Raw genomic sequence first — 18,486 nt, 5'->3', positions numbered from 1 at the left:
TGATGTTTTACATAATCCTCAACAGCACCCACATGCCTGTACCCAGGGGGAAGGGTTAGGGACATACAGGTGCTCATACAAACATGACAAAAGCATCGGTTTTCCCACCTTGACTTGCACAGCTTTCAATATTTTTTTACAGCATCCAATCGCATCTGTTTATTTGTTTGTTTCAGTCCAAAAGGCTTTTAGAGTGCATCTAGACAGTCCCTGGATCCTTGTCCAGAATTGCCTGGGGTTATCGTTCTGCTGGCCTCAGTATAATGTCACTGGGTGGGGTGTCATGTCTGCTGCCTTCGTCATTATACTTCTGTGGCGGCTGCATGCAGTCACCCTGCCACAACAAGTGTCAGTATATGTGCACACACCTAATGATTTCTCCTTGTCAGATTGTTCAGTACGACATTAAACCTCAAGCATTTCTTCAGTCATTCAGTCTGATTTGAATGCTGACCTCAGCTTTCAGCATTCACATTTTTGGGTAAAGAGGCCCATGCAGAAAGCACAGTGGGTAAAACCAGGCAGAGCTGAGACAGACAACACCAGTTGGAGGGTGGTCTGAGTTCATGGGTCAGCGGTCTGATCTTATGGGCTGTCAGCCTAATCTCATGAGCCAGCAGTATGTTCTCATGGGTTAGTGATCCGATCTCATGGGCCAGTGTTCTATCTTATGGGCTTGTGGTCTGATTTAATGGAGTAGTGGTCTGATCTGTTGGGCCAGTGGTTCGAGCTCATGGACTGACCTCATGGACTAGTGGTATGATCTGTTGGGCCAGTGGTTCGAGCTCATGGACTGACCTCATGGACTAGTGGCCTGATCTGTTGGGCCAGTGGTTCGAGCTCATGGACTGACCTCATGGACTAGTGGTCTGATCTGTTGGGCCCGTGGTTCGAGCTCATGGACTGACCTTATGGACTAGTGGTCTGATCTGTTGGGCCAGTGGTTCAAGCTCATGGGCTGACCTCATGGACTAGTGGTCTGATCTGTTGGGCCAGTGGTTCAAGCTCATGGACTGATCTCATGGACTAGTGGTCTGATCTGTTGGGCCAGTGGTTCGAGCTCATGGACTGACCTCATGGACTAGTGGTCTGATCTGTTGGGCCAGTGGTTCGAGCTCATGGACTGACCTTATGGACTAGTGGTCTGATCTCTTGGGCTAGTTTGGCAAATTACAGACAAACCAGGTGACATACGTTCCAGTGGTCCTCAACGTACATTAGACTGCCATATACGAGCATCATCAAGCACTTGTCACAAAGGCACCATAAGCACCGACAGTCGAGGAATTCTCAGTCCAGTGATAAACCCCGCACCATGTCACTTAACGTTCAAAATGAGCCCAAATAAGAATTTTCCTGAGATAGACAATATGGTTACGGTGAGAACCTTATTTGCTGGAGGTGTATGTCAAAAAAGGACTGGTTCTTCTGGATTCTATATTTTGTGTTTACACAGACATGTAGCAACCTTCTGTAAGGTTTGATTAGAGCCTGGCACTTTGAGGACTGGTTAGCTCTGTGCAGTAACTATTTACTGCTTGGTTCCCACAGGTCTTTCAAAGTACATGTAGGCTTCAGGGAATCTTGAGGAAAGATTTTCAAGACCTTCAAAACGAGATTACCAGTATTCTGAAAATACTTTATTTTGATACATGTTAAATATCAAATTGCCTTACATTGGACTGATAGAAAGCTACCTACATGTAAATAGTACTCATTAATTTCCACATCATGGTTTGCACTTCAACTGATCAGTTTTTAAAAAAGCTGGAAAACATAATCCTTAAAAAACACCTTGTTTCACACGTGAACCCTGAATTAAGCGTTGTGGTTGGGGTCGATGCATAATTCTTCACTTAGCTTGGAAGATATGACATAAAATATTACGAAGACAATGGTGGAATGCCTATGAAAAGTATACATTTATATGACCAAAGTACAGTGCTGAAGGCAGCCATAAATCCAAAAGCAAACAGATCTAAGAGTGGGGTAAACCACTCGGGACGGGTTGGAAATCATGACGTGACATCTGGTTGACAGACCTGTACAACTACCAGTTCCCATGATGAGATATATAAATGTAGGCAGACTGAATTGTAATACTCGTAACATTAATAAAACTTATATTGACAGGATTCCTGTATTTGTTGAATATTGCTTCATACCATACTCAACAGCATACAGAATTACATCCAATGTTGATGTTCTCTGTTATAAACAGGTGTGGTATCATCTCTACATTTTCATCAGCTACAAAATGGCCATCTAGCTTGTTAATGTCATCTAATATCCAATACAATAGCAACCCAAAGATTAATCAAGTATAAAAATATTTACACATATGTTTCACTCTTTCTGCACATTCACACATGAAAATGGCCATCCAAAATTTGGCCAATTTACACACAATGGAGCTGTACAGACCAAATAATTGCATTCTTATTGATAAAAATTACATCTCTTTTTAGCTGGCAACATGAAAAATCAATTCTTCACCATCATGTTTTTCTTAAGCATTGCATCTCTCTTGACAAGACCTGAGACACAGTATGGTTGTATTAATATACAGCATGACCACATTCAGGCCCATGGTAAAGCAGGAGTCAAGCTGCCATTCTTCCTGAGAGAAGAGAGAGAGAATTCTGCTGTACAGCCACATGACCAGTATAAACACTGGGTGGAACTTCTATCACAAATATCTACCAGTATAAAATATATATGAGTGTACAAACCCCCTGTAGCATGGAATGAATGAAGCACTATATACATTATGGATGTATTTATTTGTCTGCTGTCACATTGTTACTGAACTTATGAGGAACATTAACAGTTAACCTAAGAAAACAAGTTGCGCGTAGCAACTTACTCAGTTCAGTTCACGTGATCATCTGCTGTACATCAGGGTTTCTTCACATTTTATGGGACAGCGTAGACTTTACCTGATTACGACAAATATCATGATGTCGTATGCCAAACTTTGTAAATGGTATGAAACATTACGCAGACAATTTGTTTCAAACAATTCACTGCCACTTAGCACCAATGTGAAATCCTGTATTTCTTTTCCATATGAATATGTAAATAAGTTTTTCATGCTTTTTACAAAGTTAAGCCTTAAAAACTGTAATATTTGGAACATAAAATATGAGTTTTACAAAAGTTAAATGTTGAAGTATGGCCTATGTAACATCAACAGTGGCCCTAACAACAGCACACTGTATATTGTCTTTGTTTCAATACTGCGTTTAACACTGATTTATGTAAGGTTTGAGTGTGAACTGATCAGGTATTCCCTGAATTCAAAACCATCTGCTTGAATCTTTCTGTAAAGTTTCAGAGTGAACTGATCAGGTATTTTTATGAGTTTAGATTCTAGTCATCTCCTGGAGTTTTTCTGTCAGGTTGGATTACGACCTGATCAGGTGTTTTGGTGAGTTTAGATTCTAGTCATCTGCTGGATTTTTTCTGTCAGGTTTCATTACGACCTGATCAGATGTTTTGGTGAGTTTAGATTCTAGTCATCTGCTGGATTTTTTTTTGTCAGGTTTGATTACGACCTGATCAGATGTTTTGGTGAGTTTAGATTCTAGCCATCTGCTGGATTTTTTCTGTCAGGTTTGATTACGACCTGATCGGGTGTTTTGGTGAGTTTAGATTCTAGTCATCTGCTGGATTTTTTCTGTCAGGTTTGATTACGACCTGATCAGGTGTTTTTATGAGTTTAGATTCTAGTCATCTGCTGGATTTTTTCTGTCAGGTTTGATTACGACTTGATCAGGTGTTTTTATGAGTTTAGATTCTAGTCATCTGCTGGATTTTTTCTGTCAGGTTTGATTACGACTTGATCAGGTGTTTTGGTGAGTTTAGATTCTAGTCATCTGCTGGATTTTTTCTGTCAGGTTTGATTACGACCTGATCAGGTGTTTTGGTGAGTTTAGATTCTAGTCACCTGCTGGATTTTTCTGTCAGGTTTGATTACGACCTGATCAGATGTTTTGGTGAGTTTAGATTCTAGTCATCTGCTGGATTTTTCTGTCAGGTTTGATTACGACCTGATCAGGTGTTTTGGTGAGTTTAGATTCTAGTCATCTGCTGGATTTTTTTTGTCAGGTTTGATTACAACCTGATCAGGTGTTTTTATGAGTTTAAATTCTAGTCATCTGCTGGATTTTTCTGTCAGGTTTGATTACGACCTGATCTGGTGTTTTTATGAGTTTAGATTCTAGTCATCTGCTGGATTTTTTTCTGTCAGGTTTGATTACGACCTGATCAGATGTTTTGGTGAGTTTAGATTCTAGTCATCTGCTGGATTTTTTCTGTCAGGTTTGATTACGACCTGATCAGGTGTTTTGGTGAGTTTAGAGCTATCTGCTCAATTTTTTCTGCATTAAAGCATTGAGTGTCTACTGATCAGGTGTTTTTGTGCGGTGTGAGTCATCTATATCGGTATTTCTGTAATGTGATGATGTGTTTCTGAGCATATTTGGACAAGACTGGAAACAAGGCTAGGGCCAAACAGACAGCCACATAGACGTAGAGGAGGATGTAACGCTGGGGAAGCCAAAGTACGCCATGGTATGCCACTCCACTGTCTTCTGCAAAAATAATAAGACATACTTCAACAATCATATAGAAAGTTACGTGGCTGATGTCAAATATCAACCTGAGATTACATGTATTTATCAAATGTTCATGCAGTTTATTGCATATTTACGTTTTCAGGCTGCGGCTGGTTGCAGTTCATAGAATGTAAAAAAATACCATATTCAAGCTAAAATCAATATGTGTTAGATCAAACATATTAAAAACCCTCAAAAAAACTACTATTACTATTCACACTGGATAATCAAATGGCAAAACAGGAGTTCCGGTGCAGTGGCAACCTTTATGCTTCTCTGGTCACCATAAGGGCTAATACTAAAGCTGAATTTCAACTTTCACTACATTCTAACTCTGACCACACAATGCTTACTTTCCTTGATCCTTACCTCATACTATTCTCATTACTGACAACGACTCAACATACATCCCATATACGATATACTTACTGATAACGACTCAACATACATCCCATACACGATATACTTACTGATAACGACTCAACATACATCCCATACACGATATACTTACTGATAACGACTCAACATACATCCCATACACGACATACTTACTGATAACGACTCGATATACATCTCATACACGACATACTTACTGATAACGACTCAACATACATCCCATGCATGATATACTTACTGATAACGACTCAACATACATCCCATACACAATATACTTACTGATAACGACTCAACATACATCCCATACACGACATACTTACTGATAATGACTCAACACACATCTCATACACGACATACTTACTGATAACGACTCAACATACATCCCATACACGATATACTTACTGATAACGACTCAACATACATCCCATACACGACATACTTACTGATAACGACTCGATATACATATCATACATGACATACTTACTGATAACGACTCAACATACATCCCATGCATGATATACTTACTGATAACGACTCAACATACATCCCATACACGATATACTTACTGATAACGACTCAACATACATCCCATACACGATATACTTACTGATAACGACTCAACATACATCCCATGCATGATATACTTACTGATAACGACTCAACATACATCCCATACACGATATACTTACTGATAACGACTCAACATACATCCCATACACGATATACTTACTGATAACGACTCAACATACATCCCATACACGACATACTTACTGATAACGACTCGATATACATCCCATACACGACATACTTACTGATAACGACTCAACATACATCCCATACACGATATACTTACTGATAACGACTCAACATACATCCCATACACGATATACTTACTGATAACGACTCAACATACATCCCATACACGATATACTTACTGATAACGACTCAACATACATCCCATACACGATATACTTACTGATAACGACTCAACACACATCTCATACACGACATACTTACTGATAAGGACTCGATATACATCCCATACATGATACACTTACTGATAATGACCACTCCATACCCAATGTTGACTTCACCCATCCTGTAGCTGCAGCTGGGTATCATCAGCTCATTGAGTGCCTCTTTGTCAGTTAGATCTATCTCAATCAGCTGATGCGTATCAGTGATATCTCTGCGATGAACAGGCCAGTACTCCTTGTCCACATCAGACTTGTGGGACATACAGTCACTGCAGACATAGTGATTAGACTGCAACAACAACCAACCAACGAGCTATACTAAACTCCTAATTGATAAATGGGCAAACAAACAGGGCAGTAGATAAATGATACAATGAAGAATATGAAAACTCCACAGTAACTGTAATTTTAGTAGTTGTCAAAACCTAAATAGATTGAAAGATTAGTGTGAATCCTACTTTCCTGTAAATATCAGTATACTTATACGAGAAACCACTGTCACTCATAGCCCACAAAATTTTCTCTGGGAATCTGAGAATCATCAAGGCATCATTACATGTAGGTATGTGCACATGCAAATTGTGTTTTATCTTTACAGTTAAAACATAAGATACGACACTTAAAACTGGTCTTACTCCATCATGTGTGGAACAGTATTTGGCTAATCAGTGGGAACACTTTTACCTTGCTCCTTGAAGATCAGTCAACTTAAGGGAAGGTGGTGTCAGTGTTAGGCAATATACTTGTAAAATGTCCTTACCCGATGCCAGTGGGCTGATAACAATAACTGTGGACGGAGTCGAGTCAGCAGCTGAAACAAGATTACCCAGTTAGTAGCAGCTCAATAACATTGATCTATATGAACTTGGTATTCATTTACTGGGAAAATGTGGACCCTAACACTGACTTATTGGATGAATATGGACCCTAACTTACGGGGTGAATATGGACCCTAACTTACGGGGTGAATATGGACCCTAACTTACTAGGTGAATATGGACCCTGACACTTGGTGAATATGGACCCTGACATACTGGGTGAATAGGGACCCTAACTTACGGGGTGAATATGGACCCTAACTTACTAGGTGAATATGGACCCTAAATTACTGGGTGAATATGGACCCTAACTTACTAGGTGAATATGGACCCTAACTTACGGGGTGAATATGGACCCTAACTTACTAGGTGAATATGGACCCTGACACTGGGTGAATATGGACCCTGACACTGGGTGAATATGGACCCTGACTTACTGGGTGAATAGGGACCCTGACTTACTAGGTGAATATGGACCCTAACTTACAGGGTGAATATTGACCCTAACTTACTAGGTGAATATGGACCTTAAATTACTGGGTGAATATGGACCCTAACTTACTAGGTGAATATGGACCCTAAATTACTGGGTGAATATGGACCCTAACTTACTAGGTGAATATGGACCCTAACTTACGGGGTGAATATGGACCCTAACTTACTAGGTGAATATGGACCCTGACACTGGGTGAATATGGACCCTGACACTGGGTGAATATGGACCCTGACATCCTGGGTGAATAGGGACCCTGACTTATTAGGTGAATATGGACCCTAACTTACGGGGTGAATATTGACCCTAACTTACTAGGTGAATATGGACCCTAAATTACTGGGTGAATATGGACCCTAACTTACTAGGTGAATATGGACCCTAACTTACGGGGTGAATATGAACCCTAACTTACTAGGTGAATATGGACCCTAACTTACTAGGTGAATATAGACCCTGACACTTGGTGAATATGGACCCTGACACTGGGTGAATATGGACCCTGACATACTGGGCGAATAGGGACCCGAACTTACAGGGTGAATATGGACCCTGACTTATTAGGTGAATATGGACCCTGACACCGGGTGAAAATGGACCCTGACACCGGGTGAATATGGACCCTGACTTATGGGTGAATATGGACCCTGACCTACTGGGTGAATATGAATCCTGACATACTGGGTAAATATGGACCTTGACATACTGGGTGAATATGGACCCTGACATACTGGGTGAATATGGACCCTGACATACTGGGTGAATATGGATCCTGACATACTGGGTGAATATGGACCCTGACTTACTAGGTGAATATGGACCCTGACATCGGGTTAATATGGACCCTGACACCTGGTGAATATGGACCCTGACATACTGGGTGAATATGGACCCTGACATACTGGGTGAATATGGACCCTGACATACTGGATGAATATGTACTTTGACATACTTGGTGAATATGGATCCTGACATACTGGGTGAATATGGACCTTGACATACTGGGTGAATATGGATCCTGACATACTGGATGAATATGGACCCAGACATACTGGGTGAATGTGGACCCAGCTTTACTGGATGAATATGGACCCTGAAATACTGAATGAATATGGACCCAGACATACTGGATGAATATGGACCCTGACTTATTGGGTGAATATGGACCCAGACATACTGGGTGAATGTGGACCCATATTTACTGGATAAATATGGACCCTGACTTACTGAGTGAATATGGACCCTGAAATACTGGATGAATATGGACCGTAACTTACTTGGTGAATGTGGACCCTGTAATACTGGGTGAATATGGACCCTGAAACACAGGACGAATATGGACCCAGACATACTGGATGAATATGGACCCTAACTTACTGGGTGAATATGAACTCTGACTAAATACCGAGTAAATTTGGCCACGGTCCAAATTCTGGGTGAAACCGCAACTTACTGCAAGAAAAAAACGTATGAACTCCTGACTTACTGGGTGAAAACGGACTCTGGCTTACTGGGTGAATATGCATCCTGGCTAAATACTGGGTGAATATGGACCCTGGCTTACTTGGTGAATATGGACCATGACTAAATACTGGGCAAATATGCACTCTGACTTACTGGGTAAACATGGGATTTGAGCTTGGGCAGTACTGATCCATGATTAAGCAGAACTCTGTATTTTCCTTTCATTTCTGAGCTAAGAGACTCTGCTGTTTTCCACTTCTCCGTCGTCAGCCCACCGCGAAACTCCACATCCATCTGAAGAACAGGTTAATTTGAGAGCTATAGTCTGTTTCTTTTGGAGAGTGGCCTATATTCAGCTGTCTGTAAAATCAGTCATACTCACAACAAAAATTGCTTTTAGTCAGTGATACGTCACAACACAAGCTCTACACATAGATATGTTGAAAGTCCATATTGTTGCAAAGAAAATCAAACTAGAATAATTTTTCTAATTCATAATATTAAACTGCATCAGCTAAGTTTTGAACCCAAGAACTCACTGCCTTGGGTAACGTCATATTTAGTAAAAAAAACATTGGTATGCTGGGGAATACCACAGTTGCACCAGCTCAGAGCTAGCTTGTCTTCTGAGGAATTCCACAGTTGCACCAGCTGAGAGCTACCTTGTCTTCTGAGGAATTCCACAGTTGTATCAGCCGAGAGCAAGCTTGTCTTCTGAGGAATTCCACAGTTACACCAGATGAGAGCTAGCTTGTCTTCTGGGGAATTCCACAGTTGCACCAGATGAGAGCTAGCTTGTCTTCTGAGGAATTCCACAGTTACACCAGCTGAGAGCTACCTTGTCTTCTGAGGAATTCCACAGTTACACCAGCTGAGAGCTAGCTTGTCTTCTGGGGAATTCCACAGTTGCACCAGATGAGAGCTAGCTTGTCTTCTGGGGAATTCCACATTTGCACCAGATGATAGTTAGCTTGTCTTTTGAGGAATTCCACAGTTACACCAGATAAGAGCTAGCTTGTCTTCTGGGGAATTCCACAGTTGCACCAGATGAGAGCTAGCTTGTCTTCTGAGGAATTCCACAGTTACACCAGCTGAGAGCTAGCTTGTCTTCTGGGAAATTCCACAGTTGCACCAGATGAGAGCTAGCTTGTCTCCTGGGGAATTCCACAGTTGCACCAGATGACAGCTAGCTTGTCTTCTGGGGAGTTCCACAGCTGCACCAGATGAGAGTTAGCTTGTCTTCTGAGGAGTTCCACAGTTACACCAGCTGAGAGCTACCTTGTCTTCTGGGGAATTCCACAGCTGCACCAGATGAGAGCTAGCTTGTCTTCTGAGGAATTCCACAGTTACACCAGCTGAGAGCTAGCTTGTCTTCTGGGGAATTCCACAGTTGCACCAGATGAGAGTTAGCTTGTCTTCTGAGGAATTCCACAGTTACACCAGCTGCGAGCTAGCTTGTCTTCTGGGGAATTCCACAGTTACACCAGCTGCGAGCTAGCTTGTCTTCTGAGGAATTCCACAGTTATATCAGCTGAGAGCTAGCTTGTCTTCTGAGGAATTCCACCGTTGCACCACCTGAGAGTTAGCTTGTCTTCTAGGGAATTCCACGGTTGCACCAGATGAGAGCTAGCTTGTCTTCTGGGGAATTCCACATTTGCACCAGATGAGAGCTAGCTTGTCTTCTGAGGAATTCCACAGTTGCACCAGATGAGAGCTAGCTTGTCTTCTGGGGAATTCCACAGCTGCACCAGCTGAGAGCTAGCTTGTCTTCTGAGGAATTCCACAGTTGCACCAGATGAGAGCTAGCTTGTCTTCTGGGGAATTCCACAGCTGCACCAGCTGAGAGCTAGCTTGTCTTCTGGGGAATTCCACAGTTGCACCAGATGAGAGCTAGCTTGTCTTCTAAGGAATTCCACCGTTGCACCACCTGAGAGTTAGCTTGTCTTCTAGGGAATTCCACGGTTGCACCAGATGAGAGCTACCTTGTATTCTGAGGAATTCCACCGCTGCACCAGCTGAGAGCTAGCTTGTCTTCTGAGGAATTCCACAGTTGCACCAGATGAGAGCTAGCTTGTCTTCTGGGGAATTCCACAGCTGCAACAGATGAGAGCTAGCTTGTCTTCTGGGGAATTCCACAGTTGCACCAAATGAGAGCTAGCTTGTCTTCTGAAGAATTCCACAGTTGCACCAGCTGAGAGCTAGCTTGTCTTCTGATGAATTCCACAGTTGCAACAGATGAGAGCTAGCTTGTCTTCTGGGTAATTCCACAGTTGTACCAGATGAGAGCTACCTTGTCTTCTGGGGAGTTCCACAGTTGCACCAGATGAGAGCTAGATTGTCTTTTGAGGAATTCCACAGTCGCACCAGATAAGAGCTAGCTTGTCTTCTGAGAAATTCCACAGTTACACCAGCTGAGAGCTAGCTTGTCTTCTGAGGAATTCCACAGCTGCACCAGATGAGAGCTAGCTTGTCTTCTGGGGAATTCCACAGTTACACCAGCTGAGAGCTAGCTTGTCTTCTGAGGAGTTCCACAGTTGCACCAGATAAGAGCTAGCTTGTCTTCTGGGGAATTCCACAGTCACACCAGCTGAGAGCTAGCTTGTCTTCTGAGGAGTTCCACAGTTGCACCAGATAAGACCTAGCTTGTCTTCTGGGGAGTTCCACAGTTACACCAGCTGAGAGCTAGCTTGTCTTCTGAGGAGTTCCACAGTTGCACCAGATGAGAGCTAGCTTGTCTTCTGAGGAATTCCATAGTTACACCAACTGAGAGCTAGCTTGTCTTCTGGGGAGTTCCACAGCTGCACCAGATGAGAGCTAGCTTGTCTTCTGGGGAATTCCACAGTTACACTAGCTGAGAGCTAGCTTGTCTTCTGGGGAGTTCCACAGTTTCACCAGATAAGAGCTAGCTTGTCTTCTGGAGAATTCCACAGTTGCACCAGCTGAGAGCTAGCTTGTCATCTGAGGAATTCCACAGTTGCACCAGATGAGAGCTAGTCTGTCTTCTGAGGAGTTCCACACTTGCACCAGGTGAGAGCTAGCTTGTCTTCTGAGGAATGCCACAGTTGCACCAGATGACAGCTAGCTTGTCTTCGGGGGAATTCCAGTTGCACCAGCTCAGAGCTAGCTTGTCTTCTGGGGAATTCCACAGTTGCACCAGCTGAGAGCTAGCTTGTCTTCTGAAGAATTCCACGGTTGCACCGGACAAGACCTAGCTTGTCTTCTGAAGAATTCCACAGTTACACCAGATGAGAGCTAGCTTGTCTTCTGAAGAATTCCACAGTTGCACCAGATGAGAGCTAGTTTGTCTTCTGAGGAAGTCCACAGTTGCACCAGCTGAGTGCAAGCTTGTTTTCTGAAGAATTCCACAGTTCTACCAGATGAGAGCTAGCTTGTCTTCTAAGGAATTCCACAGTTGCACCACCTGAGAATTAGCTTGTCTTCTGGGGAATTCCACAGTTGCACCAGATAAGACCTAGCTTGTCTTCTGGGGAGTTCCACAGTTGCACCAGATGAGAGCTTGCTTTTTTTCTGAGGAATTCCACAGTTGTACCAGATGAGAGCTACCTTGTCTTCTGGGGAATACCACAGTTGCACCAGATGAGAGCTAGCTTGTCTTCTGAAGAATTCCATAGTTGCACCAGATGACAGCTAGTTTGTCTTCTGAGGAGTTCCACAGTTGCACCAGATGAGAGCTAGCTTTTCTTCTGAGGAATTCCACAGTTGCACCAGCTGAGAGCTAGCTTGTCTTCTTGGGAATTCCACAGCTGTACCAGCTGAGAGCTAGCTTGTCTTCCGAGGAATTCCACAGTTGCACCAGATGAGAGCTAGCTTGTCTTCTGGGTAATTCCACAGTTGTACCAGATGAGAGTTAGCTTGTCTTCTGGGGAGTTCCACAGATGCACCAGATGAGAGCTAGCTTGTCTCCTGGGAAATTCCACAGTTGCACCAGATGAGAGCTAGAGTGTCTTCTAAGGAATTCCACAGTTGCACCACCTGAGAGTTAGCTTGTCTTCTGGGTAATTCCACAGTTGTACCAGATGAGAGCTAGCTTGTCTTCTGGGGAGTTCCACAGATGCACCAGATGAGAGCTAGCTTGTCTTCTGGGAAATTCCACAGTTGCACCAGATGAGAGCTAGCTTGTCTTCTAAGGAATTCCACAGTTGCACCACCTGAGAGTTAGCTTGTCTTCTGGGTAATTCCACAGCTGCACCAGGTGAGAGCTAGCTTGTCTCCTGGGTAATTCCACAGTTGCACCAGATGAGAGCTAGCTTGTCTTCTGGGGAATTCCACAGTTGCACCACCTGAGAGTTAGCTTGTCTTCTGAGGAATTCCACAGTTGCACCAGCCGAGACCTAGCCTGTCTTCTGAGGAATTCCACAGTTGTACCAGATGAGAGCTAGCTTGTCTTCTGAGGAATTCCACAGTTGTACCAGATGAGAGCTAGCTTGTCTTCTGAGGAATTCCACAGTTGCACCACCAGTCAACTCAGGTAACATAAAATTCTTTCTTTCTTAAGGAAGTTAACTCATTTATTCAGCATATTTTGTTGGTATTTAAATCCTGATGCTTGTCAAATTGTCTCCAGATATCTTGTTTTACGTATAAATTATAAACTAAAAGATACAATGCAATGCAATTCCTGTACATGTACCTTGATAAAATCAACAAATTTGACCGACGTGACTCCTGTTAGTTGCTCAAAATGGCGGACATATCGCTGGATCTTGGCTTTAGTTCTAAAGTCCCCACCTTCTCCTCCAATATCATTATCGCCAGGTATATGAACTCTCTGTGGAGAGAACAGTCGGTTGGTTCAACAGTTCATAGGATGGTAATGGCAAACCCATACGAACAAATGAATCAACAATTTATAGCAAGGTGTAGCTGGTTACAGCAAACCAAGACTTTTAATAGCATCAGTAGCAGGCTAATCTACAATATTACTGGACGTCCAAAATATCATGTGACACCTCGTCGTCATATGAATAAAAAATTGCTACCTACGACACGAAACCCCAAGCATTCATTCACTCATTCAGAATAAAGTGTGTAAAACACAATATTAACTTTAAATGTAACACCATTATTGATAACCCTGGGTTAAGCTTTTAGTCACTGTAAAAACAATCACTGATAAGCTTGGGTTAAGCCCTTAGTCACTGTAAACACAATCCCTGATAAGCCTGGGTGAAGCTTTTAGTCACTGGAAACGAAATCACTAAGAAGCCTGGGTTAGGGTTTTAGTCACTTTTTTTTTTTTTTTTTTTTTTTTTTTGATTGGTGTTTTACGCCGTACTCAAGAATATTTCACTTATACGACGGCGGCCAGCATTATGGTGGGTGGAAACCGGGCAGAGCCCGGCGGAAACCCACGACCATCCGCAGGTTGCTGGCAGACCTTCCCACGTACGGCCGGAGAGGAAGCCAGCATGAGCTGGTCTTGAACTCACAGTGACCGCATTGGTGAGAGGCTTCTGGGTCACTACGCTGCGCTAGCGCGCTAACCGACTGAGCCACGGAGGCCCCTGGTTTTAGTCACTGTAATCGCAATCATTTAGAAGCCTGGGATAAGCTTTTAGTCAACATAATCATTGATAAGCCTGGGTTAAGCTTTTAGTCACTGGAAACGCAATCACTGAGAAGCCTGGGTTAAACTTTTAGTCACTGTAAACGCAATCACTGATGAGCTTGGGTTAGGCTTTTTGTCACTGTAAACATAATCATTGATAAGCCTGGGTTAAGCTTTTAGTCACTGTAAACGCAATCACTGAGAAGCCTGGGTTAAACTTTTAGTCACTGTAAACGCAATCACTGATGAGCTTGGGTTAAGCTTTTTGTCACTGTAAACACAATCACTGTGAAGCCTGGGTTAAGCTTTTAGTCGCTGTAAACGCAATCACTGAGAAGCCTGGGTCAAGCCTTTAGTCACTGTAAACACAATCACTGATAAGCCTGGGTTAAGCTTTTAATCATTGTAAACACAATCACTGATAAGCCTGGGTTAAGCCTTTAGTCACTGTAAACACAATCACTGATATGCCTGGGTTAAGTTTTTAGTCACTGTAAATGCACTCACTGAGAAGTCTGTGTTAAGCTTTTAGTCAACATATACACAATCACTGATAAGCCTGGGTTAAGCTCTCAGTCACTGTAAACGCAATCACTGATAAGTCTGGGTTAAGCTTTTAATCACTGTAAACACAATCACTGATAAGCCTGGTTTAAGCTATTAATCACTGTAAACACAATCACTGAGAAGCCTGAGTTAAGCTTTTAATCACTGAAAAACACAATCTTCACCTTCACTTACATATGTTCTAGCCTCAGCTATTCTGGGGCTCACTGACCTGAACATTAGCTCTAGTTGAGAATATACTTTGAAATCGTCTAGTGTAATCTTCAAACTCCTCATCAGTGGCAACACTTCCCTCATCTAACAGGTCTCCCAGGAACACAACCACATCTGGTTTGATGTAGCCACAGGCCAGTAAAAAATTGTTCCTCAGGTACCTGTTTCAGAAAGCATTCATATGAATGAATCAAAATGAGCAATAAGAACAGTTAAACCACAGGAACATATCTGGTAACAAAACAAGAAATCTAAGTTTTTGGAGCTTGAGGTCTATCACACGCATGGTTTTTAAATATGAATATAGGCATGTAGTTTTGTGAGGCTTTAGCCTATATCGACATTGACAACAACAACATTTTGAAATTTTCTCAGCTAAGGTAGACCTCTTACCTGTCTGCATCCCACCTGGAGAAAGTTCCTATCAAAAATGGTGGTTCATCCCTGTACCCTTGCAGCTGGGGATCCCCCACCAATAGTGCCACTACCTCATGCTCCCTGAGGGACAAAAATACAGCAGGCTACACGAGATAAAGCAATAACATCCTCAACACCTTACAGCTCTTACAAATTGACTTAATTCTCCATAGCTGATATATGTACCTTATCTGGCAGATATTTAGTCTAAAGTTTAAAAGTATTCTAATGAAGTGAATGTTCAAAAATATAAAGTGATGAGATTCGCTAATGACCTGCAGCCCACAGATCATGGTAAGACTAGATTATACAACAGGATAACTTGAGTTTTGTATGCACTTGCAGTATGTTTTCAGATTCTTCAAAATCACACTTAAATGAAAAATAAATACTGAAAAGAAAATTCACAGTTCTCTGCAATACCTAGGCAGATAAAAGGTCATTTATATAAATGCCACATCTGATGAAAATTACATCACATAAGAGAAATATGCACAGCAACCTATTAAAAAAGTACTAAAAAATCTAGTTCATTTTGTATAGTTTATGTAGTCTAGTACATTTGTATAGGATGAACCAACAATACCAATTAAAACTGCTACAGGCATAAGAGTCCTGAATACTTAATATTAAACAAAGGCTATGTATATGCATGTGTATGTATGCTTAGGGTTTTACATCCTACTCAACAAATTTTTCAGTCATATGATGAGGACGAGACGTCTGTGCATACAGGGTGTCTTCTTGTGGCAAGGCGGGCCCATGCCACCAAGTGCTGCCACTACTGAAATATCATGTGGAAGACACAAGGCATGACACCTCACTGAGTCACATTATACTAATGCTGGGCCACCCAGTCCTGCTGCCTTGCTCTAACCTCTCAGCGTTGAGCATCGAGTTAGGCAGCAACAAATACATTTTTAAAGGCGTTGGTATGACTCCAGCTTTACCCCAGGTCTCAGTATCACAGAGCAATCTTAGACTTAAGTCAAAACTTTATAAATTAAATTTGTCATGTTCCTTTCCGATATTTTAGCTCACATTTGTGGTACAATAACTTACCCAGAATTCGATAACCTTGTCAAGCAATATTTTGACCTTTATTGCATCCCAAAAAATATTTATAAAGTGAATCAAAATTTTGACATTTTAGTGTAAGATCCTTTTGTGATCCCCGGGCCCATGGAGGCCTCTTGACTCTGAGGCCGATGCTCTACCAAGTCCAACCATAAGAACACTGAAGAGGTCAAAGAATGTTACTGGCTGGATTTGAACCTACAAACTTGCTGGTCAGTCATGGCATAGGTATAGCAATAAGACAAAAAAGACACTGATTATTCCCATTACAGAGTTCTGGTTCATGGCTCACCTGTCCTGAGATACTGGGAATGTAAACCACTGCCAGCTCTGTATTGAGTACACCAAGTACTCGTTGAAAAACACAGTCAGGACAAGCGCACTTATACTGATGACTCTCCAGTTGAGGCGACGCCAATTCAGTACTATAACAGGCATTACTCTAAAACAAAATTAGTTAGCTAAAAGTTAACGACACAGATATGTGTGAATATTTACAGGTATTCATTTTCACGTTCTTTGCTTTGTTGCAACCTGATACACTGTACCAAGTATGCCACGACCAAGTACACATGTCCTGGTAAATACCTTGTGCAATTAAATAGCTACACTGCTAAATTAAAGTTTTTGAATATTATCAACATGGCTGTCATATATAAATATATATATTGTATTTTTATAAATCAAATTATTTGATCATCGGCTGTTACCTTCATGGGAACATAGTCTTGCTCCTTTTAAATTCTAACCATAACCCAAATCCCAACAGCGTGGACATAAATAAAAAATGAAATGGACTTTACTAGGATCTTCTATGGTGTTTATTCTGTATGTATATTCTATATGTATTATATATATATCTTATGCATCTGTAAGGACACTTTCATTTAAATATGCAAACATATATCAGAAAACACTCAACATACATGCATTTAAAGAAACTGGCCTTTTAGATTATTTGTTCATTTCACTGGTGGTTAACACCATCTTTACGAATTGTTCACTTATAAGACAGTGGTAAGGTTTTGAGGTGGAGGAAACGGGAGTGCACGGCATAAACCACAGACCACCGTAATGGAATAATTATACCTGTATATTGGTATATTAACTTCTTTCTTGTTGACAGTTTACCATTTGAACACTTAAATAAAAAACCCTCCAAAATAAACATTGTAATTTATATTTTAAGTAACATTACTAAATAGTGCTAAATCGAACTAAACAGTGTACAAACCTAAACTGCGTATTATATCAAGCATGATAAATAGAAAATGAGGAGATAACTCTCCAGGTTTTTGTTTTTTTTTTGTTTGTTTTTTGTTTAACCAAGATTGATTCACCTGAGAACCAAGAACATGTCAGTATGGCGGTTCGAAACCGTAATCACCCCAATCAAATGGCCGGAACCACATTCTGACATACCGGTACTAATACTAACAGGGATTTTATCAGTAGCATTTTAACACAGGGGCTTGTACCTTCCCATAGTCCAAGCTGGTCCAGCATGTGCTGGGAAACCAGATAGGACTACGGTACTGGTAAGCTGTGTTCTGTATTGTGAAACTGAAAGTCCACTTCGTAACACTCTTCTCTTTCAGAAACAGCGAACGAAAGATGAAACGTAGTGGGTTCGGATATTACAATAGTTGTCAAATGTGACAAACCTAACCTTCAGTTTAAAGCCTAAAAAATAAATCAATATTTTCTTCCGCTTTCCATGGGTTTTCCATTAACGTGCACTATTAGCTTGTCTGGCCAGACGGACCACGTGATTCACAAATTCCCGTTTACACCAAAGCTCTGATGTCACAAATCTCCCGTGATAATGCGTGAAAAGCAGACAGAGCTCCGAACTCGGGTTTTCGTGTGCCGTGCT

The 18,486-nt window shown here is 41.6% G+C and overlaps 1 protein-coding gene across 1 annotated transcript; it reads right to left on the bottom strand.

The window, feature by feature from the left end:
• Positions 1–1,626: 1,626 nt before the first annotated feature.
• Positions 1,627–18,387, bottom strand: LOC135471827 (metallophosphoesterase 1-like). The gene is made up of 9 exons (XM_064751200.1): positions 18,280–18,387; positions 16,903–17,052; positions 15,510–15,614; positions 15,115–15,277; positions 13,419–13,556; positions 8,921–9,061; positions 6,753–6,803; positions 6,074–6,281; positions 1,627–4,595 (listed from the first exon to the last, which is right to left on the bottom strand). Exons 2-9 carry the CDS (start codon positions 17,046–17,048, stop codon positions 4,435–4,437), a joined length of 1,113 nt encoding a protein of 370 aa, XP_064607270.1. The 5' UTR covers positions 17,049–17,052; positions 18,280–18,387; the 3' UTR covers positions 1,627–4,434.
• Positions 18,388–18,486: the final 99 nt, after the last annotated feature.

Source organism: Liolophura sinensis, chromosome 1, assembly GCF_032854445.1.
Source record: "Liolophura sinensis isolate JHLJ2023 chromosome 1, CUHK_Ljap_v2, whole genome shotgun sequence".
NCBI classification, from domain to species: domain Eukaryota; kingdom Metazoa; phylum Mollusca; class Polyplacophora; order Chitonida; family Chitonidae; genus Liolophura; species Liolophura sinensis.
This window is presented reverse-complemented; position numbering and strand designations above follow the sequence as displayed.

Bases quoted from the DNA above. Each gene is read 5' to 3' on its own strand.
- LOC135471827 (XM_064751200.1), bottom strand. From the start codon at position 17,048: ATGCCTGTTATAGTACTGAATTGGCGTCGCCTCAACTGGAGAGTCATC. The intron at 9,062-13,418 runs GTACATGTACAG...CCTGTTCTTCAG, and splicing joins AATTTGTTGATTTTATCAAG to ATGGATGTGGAGTTTCGCGG. The intron at 6,282-6,752 runs GTAAGGACATTT...TTGTTGTTGCAG, and splicing joins TATCAGCCCACTGGCATCGG to TCTAATCACTATGTCTGCAG.